The 10,167-nt window shown below is 43.0% G+C and overlaps 1 protein-coding gene and 1 pseudogene across 2 annotated transcripts in view; both read right to left on the reverse strand.

Moving 5' to 3' along the window:
* The window catches only part of ltk (leukocyte receptor tyrosine kinase), a 60,051-nt gene extending 58,481 nt beyond the window's left edge, over nt 1-1,570 (reverse strand). For both annotated transcript variants that reach the window (XM_061842810.1, XM_061842809.1), the window contains exon 1: nt 1,337-1,570. In XM_061842810.1, coding sequence (XP_061698794.1) covers nt 1,337-1,394 — 58 coding nt within the window. In that variant the 5' untranslated portion in view covers nt 1,395-1,570. The remainder of the gene's footprint in view (nt 1-1,336) is intronic.
* Nucleotides 1,571-4,511: 2,941 nt separating this feature from the next.
* Nucleotides 4,512-4,630, reverse strand: LOC133513866 (5S ribosomal RNA; annotated as a pseudogene).
* Between the last annotated feature and the right edge of the window lie 5,537 nt (nt 4,631-10,167).

Genomic DNA, 10,167 nt, shown 5'->3' on the forward strand with positions numbered 1-10,167 from the left:
CGGTGCCTACATTTAAATATTATATATTAGTTTGCAATCAGCATATTAAACTGTATGCCGGTGTTATGGCAATATTTTACTCTTCTATTGTGAAGCTGAGGGAGGAATTCTAATTCTAATTTAGGTTCAGCACAGCCTGCTTCATGAATGAAGCCCAAAAATATTTGACCGCGCTCTCCTGCTGTGTCACATTGAATGCTGAAATTTGTCTCAGTACAACAAATTTGGCCAAGCACTCCGAATATTCTGATCAGAAACCTAAAGAGAAAGCAAGTCGCTGCAAAGATTCACAGTTGCAAACAATTAACAGTTCAATTATACTGATCAAGTTTTTTTTTATGTATGTGCATTTCAACTTTGTAGAATTCTAAAATCCTTAGTCACACACGACCGGGAGATGACAGGGAGGAGGAGAACTTTGGCGCAAATCAATGCTGGGCAAAGATTGCAGAAAGCAATTTCTGGACACTGCGCTCGTCTCCATCCTGGGGGCTCCCTGCGCCGAGGGTTAGTGTGCTGGGGGGCACGCTGGGGGACTTTCAATGGGAATGTCAATTTGCTCATAAATCAGCGTTCATGGAATGTACAGCGAGTGAATTACTTACACACACACACACATATATATATATATACACAATGTGCTCGGTAATAATGCAGAAAATGTGAATGTGCATTCAACGTATTGGTTGTTAGAGCAATAAATTAGATCAAAACCCCACCCTCAATTGATATATAGATTAAATATTTCGTGTAGATTTTTTTTCTGGTTAAAATTAAAAATGCAGTGCAAAAAAAAAAAAGAAAAAAAGTCTATAAAAATGCCTTCAACCTATGGAGTTCAGTAAATTAAAGAGTTTCTTTTGAGAAAATACAATATGTACTCTCATACATATAAAAGCATATAGATGTGAGACTATATACACATTCTATATATTTACTGTGGTAAGAAATATACTGTGTACATTATAGAAGCACGATAGACAATTTTATATATATATCTATATTGTATAAAGTTGGGGTTTTTTTTTGCTGTTTACTAAATCCAATTATATACCGTACAATGTATTGAGCTTTTAAAAAAATTAATAAGTAAATCAACTTCCGGTGACCAATTCTGAAGTTTCTGTTAAGTCTCGACACGCCAATGTGAATATATTTAATTCCATTGCTGTCCCATTTGACTAAAATGTTGCATATAAAATGCAAACATTTGTAAAAGTGCGAATCCAAATGAGAATTTTAATATTTAAAAGTTTTAAAAAAAAAAACAGCAACTCGTTAAGAGAAAAAACTTCCACATTCCCGAGGGAATCGACGATTTGAATTTGTCACTCACATAAAAGAACGGCGACGTGCAGAAGAAGACGAAGACTTGGTTTCTTCACGCGGTCCATGGCTCCGTCGTGTTGTGGGCAAATCCACCCCCCTCGAAACAAGAGCCCGCGCTGGTTCTTGCGCGTTTAGCTCCTCATGTAGCCGCAGATGAGACGCACGCAAGCGGCCCCAAGAGACGCGGCGGGCTGCTGCGGCTTTTGGTTGGTCGGTTGCTCGCCCGTCGGCCCGAGTTGCGCACTGGTGGATGTTTTTTTTTTTTTTTTCTTTTTCTTTTTCTTTAAGGGTTACTGATGCTGCTGCACTGACGTCATCACCGCGATGCTCACTGCCCCCCTCCCCCACCCCACCCCGCGTATTCGTCAGAGGAAAGACGCGCTCACTACCTGTACTGACGTTTGCTTACCCACTCCACATTTATACTCTTAATTTGATTCCAAAGTGTTTTCTTTTGCACAAATATTATCTAGATGCGCACATTTTTAATGAACAAAAAACTCCCAGATATTTTCTCTGGTATAAAAATCATTTGGATTGCGTCTACCCTTCGAGGTAGTAAGTCATGCGCAACTTGTGCTCAGTTTCATTTAAACAACTTTTTGGAGAACTGGTACTTGTTTTTAATGGAACCGTTTTTACAATTTTTTTTTTTTTACATCGAGCTTTCATTCCACTCCTTCCTTGTTTTTTTTTTTTTTCTATCCAGTGGCTACGTAAAGTAATTGGACTCCTTTAAATTTATTGCAGCTATTTGGAAAAATATAACCATTTTTTCCCCATTAATGTCCACAAAGCACTCCAAATTGACAGAGAAAAATTTAAATTTCTGCACATCCATCCATCCATTTTCTTAGCCGCTTATCCTCACAAGGGTCATTGGGGAGTGCTGGAGCCTATCCCAGCTGTCGAAAGGCAGGAGGCGGGGTACACCCCGAACTGGTCGCCAGCCAATCGCAGGGCACATCAAGATAAACAGCCACACTCACAATCACACCTTGGAGCAAGTGTTCGATTAATGTTGCATGTTTTTGGGATGTGGGAGGAAACCCGAGTGCCCGGAGAAAGCCCATGCAGCCACGGGGAAAAACATGCAAACTCCACACAGGCGGGTCCGGGATCGAACCCAGGACCTCAGGACTGTGAGGCCAACGCTTCCCAGCTGATCCACCATGCCAAAACTGAAATATCTCACAGCCATAAGTATTCAGGCCCTTTATTCTGATTGTGAATGTTGGTTGGCAGCCATTTTCAGGTCTCTTCAGGGATGCTCAATTGGGTTTGAGTCAGGGCTCTGGTTGGGCACATCAAGAACAGTCAATGAGTTGTTCTGAAGCAACTCCATTGTTTTAGCTGCGTGCTAAGGGTCATTCAACCTTCAACCCAATCTGAGGTCTCAGTCATCCCTTCTTTGTCCAAGACCCCCTTATGTTATAAGCGGTATCGAAAATAGTTTGATGGACGATAAAACAGAGATGCTAGCGACCCAAGAAGACCCGTTGAACTCGCACTCGTTCAAAAGCAATCTGCTCAGCACTGAAGATAAAAATGTTTCGGGTTCATCACACAGACAGTTGTCAGCGTCGCTGGTAAAGTGAAGGAAACGACCTGTCAAAGTTTCACATACTTTATGTAATTAATCATCTCTGCCAGATGAATCTATTGTGCTGTTTCGTGTCGCAATGGCAGTTCATTTAAGACTTGCTGATGACTGAATGCGAATTAATGTAATGTCACAAAGTAAAACGCGTTTCAATTAACAAAATGATACATTTAAAAATCACTTTTCCCCACTGCGAATTTTAAAAAAGTATTGCTCTATCTTTTATGAACGCACCAACCTAGATCGGATGATTTTTCCCGGTCACCTGATCGCGAGGAAGATTTGCGATCATCTCTTCTAATTGATTTCACCATCTAAAGCATTACTTTGTATCAAAAGGGAGACGCACAAATTTATTGAAAATTTACTTTTTAATAGGTTGCATACAAAAGTAGATCTGTTATCTGCCTATTGGTGTAAAAGTGTATGAATGTCTGATTTCCCACCGTCTTGCTACACAACAGCAAAATAAAAATCACCGCCCCTGACCCGACTTTGCCCACCCATGACGGTCAGCTAGGCTGGGTGAAGATCCATAGCCACTTTCAAGCAACAGGGAAAAGATTGAGTGAAACATTCTCCTGCAAGAACACAATCATGCAGTGACCCTAAACATCCTTCACGGATGTAACACAATCTAAACCTTCCTGGTAAGCAGAGCAGCACTGAACTTTGATGAATGCGTATACACGATCGCCGGGTCAAGCCGGGCCGGGCCGCCGTGTATTCAATGTAAGCTGCACATTAGAATGAAACGAAACAGTTCCATCTAGCAGGGAATTTCACACCACAAGGTGAATGCCAAACGATAATCGTTTCACGGCTCAGTGGCATTTGATTTGAATCGACAATTTTATCCATCCGCCCTTGCGATCGTAACCGGATGATTCAAACTTTTGCGTTTCCGCGACTGTTTGGTCTCGGCGGAGCGAAGCGCTTTCGTAAACGGGCTCCATCCTCGCAGCGCTCGCATTAGCACTCCTCAGTGGAACATTGGAATACCGTCAGCGGGCGGGTTCTACGTAATGCGAGGGAGCGCGTCGCCAGCGCCCGTGCGTACGTGGCATGATAATTAAGGAAGAAGAAAGGAAGTACATAATGAAGAAAAGGATCAGGCGCGATATTAAAGTCCTCATTATGCCGGCAGTGGGGGGAACAATCAAGTTGACAAAACACTTGAGTCAATGATCACACTAACGTCACAACGCTGGTCACTGATGCTACTTTGTTTTTATTTCATGATTATTATAACGCAAACAAGGTGTGCCTTTACACAGCTACTCAACTGCAGATGGGATGAAGCATGTCTGCTATCAGTATATCAATTTTTGTCAAGAGTAGTTTAAGACGAGGGGGAATCAGGTAAGAGATTTTGGTTTTGAGACACAAAAATGTGAGTATACTGGTCCTTAGGCTGCCTTACAATAAAAAACCACTCTTCTTCTTCTTTTCCTTTCGGCTTGTCCCAGTAGGGGTCGCCACAGCATGTCATCGCAGATGAACGCACATTTGTTTGGCACAGTTTTACGCCAGATGCCCTTCCTGACGCAACCCCTCTGCATTTTAGCCGGGGGAGAGAAGTTTACAGCACCCGGTATTCCCAGGCGGTCTCCCGTCCAAGTACTAACCAGGGCCAAACCGGTTTAGCTTCCGAGATCTGACGAGGTCGGGCGTTCTCAGGGTAGCATGGCCGGAAGCCCAATAAAAAACCACTAAAATGTGCAATTTTATCATGCAAATTAACGCCAAAAGTTGTCAGCAGTTTCTCAGTGGAGACTTTGACTAATTGATTGACCAGAAGAGACTACTGCGAAGCCCTCAAAAGTTGTGCCTGTTAAACGAAATCTTGGTCCAAAAGAGAGTCCTCCAAGAAAGGACTCTCGGTTCTGATCCGGATAAAGGTCGCCTGCACAATCGCACCTTTCAAAAATTCAAAAGTCAAACGATGATGACAGCTGAATGAATGGAGACGTCGTTGACGACCGGAAACTGATAATGGAGCACGACTTCAGAACCCCGCCTGCACTAACAATGTGGTCCATGTAAAAGCACAGAATTAAAAGTCCTGCCAAACCACATCGAATCCAATATCAGTTGTTGTGGCTTTGTTCACAAGGAGACCAGCTTCAAGCTGTTTTAACTTAAGACTCTTTGGAGAATTTTCAAAATCGGCAATCTTCTCATCCTCAAGAAACCTTTCATGTGACCAAGAAAAGACTTTATAGCAAACAAACGGAGCTCCAGCGCTGATTTGTTACATCCGCTGTTGACAATTCAATATGAGATTTCACCCGAAAGCCCAATATCCCGAACCTTTTAAGTGTGTGTGCCATCACATTTTATAGTACGTCTCAACACTAGTGAAGACTTTTTTTTTTGTTTTTGTTTTTTGTGGAAAATGGACTAAACAGATTAATTAAATTAAAATAAGGAGGGGTGCCATGTTGGGCCAAATCATTATCAGCTGCAGATTGGGAGTGGCGTCGAAGCACTAGAAGAGAGTTACAGACTAAGAGGGCCCGTCACTGAAATACGTCGGCTGACAGATTGCACGTAACAATCCGTCCCCACGCCGTCTCTTCGTTTTATACATTACAGCAAGTGTTGTATAATTATTGTCCCCCCCCCCTCACACTACAGAGTTGCATTGCCGCCCAAAGAGAGAATTGTTTTTTGTTTTTTTTAAACAAAGCGTGAAAATTGGTTGGATACATTTGAGTAAGCTTGTTTTGTGAAAAATGGATTAAAGTGTGGGGATTGTGTAGATCAGCCACAAAGTAGGGATGTCTCAATCCAAAATTTTCCAGTTCCGATACAAATACTGCAGCCTTTAATTTTGGCTAATACCGCTATCGGATCAATCCACTCATAGTAATAATTATTCATACCTGACGTAGTTTGTGGTATGGAATGTTTAGAAAAGGCTTGATGGAGTGTGATATTACTCAAACAGAAAATGAGAACAGTAGGCGTGAGGAAAAACTGACCTATTTATTATTAAGTAATGGGGTATGTAATGTAACTGAAAATAAGACTATACTTCAATAGAATTTAAAAAATGTAAAACTTGAAATATGAAGAAGAATATTTAAATTGCTACACAATTGCAGCTTAACTTATAAGCATATTCTACATTTGAGTAAAATAAATTAGAAAATCAGGAAAAGTAATCTCAGTAAATGCAAATTATACTTTTAAAGTGCAAAATAATGTTTTTTTTTTCTTTTTGCCGTCAGTACAGTGCACGGTGGAAACAGGATTTCCCCGCACGTGGGGCAATACCCTTTTGAATTTCTTCTGGTCCGCACGTGTTGGCCTCCGAGCAGCGCGGCGATACACGTGACGAGATACACGACTGTGCGGTAACAAAGATAGGAGGGAAAAAGTCATTCAAATATTGAGATAACTCGCCACAGGGTAATGAATTTAACCATACGAGTATTGTTACATTCCCGATTGGGATGCGCTTAGACAGTGTTTGTGTACCAATATATTTATCCATCCATTTTAAGAACCGCTTATCCTTACAAGGGTTGCGGAAGTGCTGGAGCCTATCCCAGGTGTCAGCGGGCAGGAGGTGGTGGGGTACACATAGAGACAAACAGCCACACTCACAATCACACCTTGGGGCAATTTAGAGTGTCCAATTAATTTGGGGTGTGGGAGGAAATCAGAGTGCCCGGAGAAAACCCACACAGGCACCGGGAGAACATGCGAACTCCACACAGGCGGGGCCGGGATCGAACCCGGGTCCTCAGATCTGTGAGGCCAGTGCTTTCCAGCTGAACCACCGTGCCTCCAATATATTTATTTAACGCAAATTTTCGTTCACTCGACAACAATTAGTTATTCATTTTCATTCCATTTAAAATCAATGGCAGCGAAGCAAATCACGATTTTGTAGTGTTTCAAATTAATTGAACATGATTCTGGGGTGGTGTAGTGGTACACATGCCTGCCTTTGGTGTGGGGAGCGTGGGATCGATTCCCGCTCAGCGATGATAAGCTCCACCACTTCCCGCGACACTTGTGAGGATAAACGGCAAAGAAAATTCATTCAAAACTCAGGGTTGGGGGGGGATATTGGAGCTGCACCCGCTTCCCAGAAGAGATCGCATTGATTCCACCTGAAGTCCAAACCATGTCGTCCAAAACATTTGATTCACAGCAGCGACACTGGTTTCAATAAACTTAAATCCTCGTCGTCAAGGGCAGATTACCAGACATGAAGATGTAACTGGAGGCCATCTTGCCGACACATGCGCAAATCAACTCCAGATGCATTTTAAGAAGCACGTTAGGCCAAGATAATGCACATAACTTGCATCTGCTTTGAGCTTGTTACCACCTGAACTTTTTTTTTTTTAAAAAAAAACAAGTGGGATCACAGCTGCAGCTTCTGGGCTGACGAATAAAATTTTGCTCAAGTGCGGTCCAAAACCACACAACATCTTTGTCGCAGAAGGGCCAGGAAGGATATTTATTTCAAAACGGGGGAAGTGTTCAGATCGCGCAACTGATTGTCAGGCTTTTCAAGTAAACGTGAAATATTTTCATGCGTGCACTTCAGCCAAAGACAACACTTTACGTGTCTTTTGATCTGCTGACAGAAAAGGAGGAGGAACGCTTCTCATTCACATGGTCGCCATATTTTTGCATCCAGCGTTTGCACGTGACATTCGCTTTGGACTTCTGGACAGAGCAAATAAAAAGTACACACGCTCTCTTTAGAGGAGCAGTTTCGAACAGGCAAAAGATGATCAAATTCACACTCCGCTTGACGACAGGGTGGAATTAATCCCATGATCAATACAAAATGTTATTTCTCCCCCCCCCTTTTTTTTGCAAAATATGCAGGTTTTATGAGAAAAATATGAGCGGTATCCATCACAGCTTGTTATATTTGTACCAAGGGTACTTTTTTGACAGAGAAAGGCTTAGCTGGACTGAACATCGAGGGAAGTGGAGAGGAAGATAGACCAGGTGGAATCACCGTAGAGCAATAATTGAGCATACACTTTCCTCACACGGTCATAAAAAGGTGCCCAAAAACAGGAAAAAATGGGATAATAACCCCAATGAATCCTTGATGAAATGACTCAGACCAGAAAGCGTTTGTGCTTTGGGAGACATTGAGAGCAAAATATTGGAGAATGTGGCAGGAGACAAAGAAGACAAACCCAATAAACGTGGCTTTTAAAGTCTTCTGCAGGTGTGTGTGTGGGGGGGGGGTGAGACGGTATACTGGAGTTATTTGGGTCAAATCCCTAAATCAGCAACTGAGTAATTTGACACGCTGCAATGATTAAAGAAGGTTGTAAAAGTGCCAAAATAGGTCAATAACCGATCCTTGATAACATTTCATGGCTAACAGACGTTTATAACAAGTAGTTGGTTTGGCGGTTTGTTAAAGTGGGACTGTCATCCCTATAAACATTCTAAAATAGATATTGTAATGAAAAATACATATAACAGTATTCACTTCAATGTCCATACGAAAAAATAAATGTGAGCGGATCGTGCGTCATCCATGCGCAAAGTTGCGCAGTTGAGTGTTCCTCGACATCCAAGTGGTCGCCATATTAGTCGCGTCCTCTGTCCTTGACGTCATCGTCACTTCCGCCGTTGAAAACGCGCAGTGCCTGCTACTATGGAAGCCGAACAACAGAGATATTCGCATTTTTCCGACCCCCCTCCTGACACCGAAGCGCTTTTCGAAAAGGACAACACCACACAACCGAGTGAAGTTACCAGGGCAATATTACACTATTGTTTCGAACCATATTCAGATGATATACGATCACGGCCAAACCGCATCCCCGTCTGATCCACTTCCGCGGCGGAGTTGAGCCATCGCGGCTCATCGCAGCCGGCCGGTGTGGCTTATGACAGAGGCGAGCGGTGCTGCTTTAGTCACAGTCGAGCTTTATGCGGGCACGCGACTGAGTAACGCATTCTCGGATGGGTTCTTGAGAGCCACCCCCGGCAAAGCTGTGACCGCCGAACTCGGCGCCTCAGCTGGTGTGGCTGATTTTCTGCGCCAGTGGCATATAAGGAGAAGGTAGAGCGAGCCATGCTGCTTTTAGGGCTATGTTCAAAGCCGCCGCAGTACGCGATGAACACTATCGTGACGAGGCTGAGTGAGACATCATTGGCTGGGCGACGCGGACATCGACACATTTCATACGCGGATCTTTTGCTACGTTATGAGAGAGACCGATTACGTGGTCCGCCCCAAACTATTTTTTTTTTAGTAGCAGTATACACACCTACCTGTTATTTATTATTTATTCGTCCTCTGCACCCGTGCAATCCATTTTTCACAACGAACCGGGTCTCTTTCAAACTTATGAAGGGTAACTCAATCCTCCCGAGTGTTCAAGCAATGTTCAGCAATGCACTGAGCCGGCATTTTGGCTAACACGAAGGAACGAGGAGCTACCTTTTCGGAGGTAAAACCAATGGAAACAAACAGTCCACTAGGGGGCGCCGCTGTCCTTTATGTCACTTCCTGCTTCTTCTCGAAAACAAATCCATCAAGAGGATTTTCATGGCGGGAGTTACAAAAAGCTGTATCCGTCAAAATCAAGTTTTGTGGTGAAAAAACACATGGGACCATATTGGCTGTAGGTTTTTCCAAATAATAATCCCAAAAAATCATCCATTTCATGACAGTCGCACTTTAAACTAAAACATGACAGATGTGTCCAGCTCAGTAATTGCGAGGCGATTTTGAATGAAATTAAGTAAACAGGGTCTGTTTTCAGATGTTGTCACAAAGGATTTGTTTATTTCATGCAATGTGAAGACTATTTTACTTTTATTGCATTCATTATTTGCTTAAATATGCCCTTATACATTGAATCAACAGATAAAGTGTTGTCCATTTGCTCATCAGACAAGGATGTGTTGTGGAGCCGGTGGTTGTCCTTGATCTTTGTACGCAGAAAACCGGCTGGCGGCATCCTCCTCTCCCAGGCGTTGCCATGGAGACGAACGACACCAGATAAGGAACGGAAAGTTATCATCCCAGCCCAGGACCAGACTGCGGGGGAGGGGGGGGGGCAGTCACTTCTACCATGGACCCATACATATTAAAACCTTGTGTTACTGGGCAGCTTTTGTCTTCTTCTTTAGCTATCCTGCCAGAAGACAGACGTCTCGTGTGCGGCAGATACCTAGAGAAGAACCAAACGTCTGTATTGCACATTCCTTTGTAATAAATCCATTTGCTG

Source organism: Syngnathoides biaculeatus, chromosome 15 (genome assembly GCF_019802595.1).
Source record: "Syngnathoides biaculeatus isolate LvHL_M chromosome 15, ASM1980259v1, whole genome shotgun sequence".
Taxonomy (NCBI): Eukaryota; Metazoa; Chordata; class Actinopteri; order Syngnathiformes; family Syngnathidae; genus Syngnathoides; species Syngnathoides biaculeatus.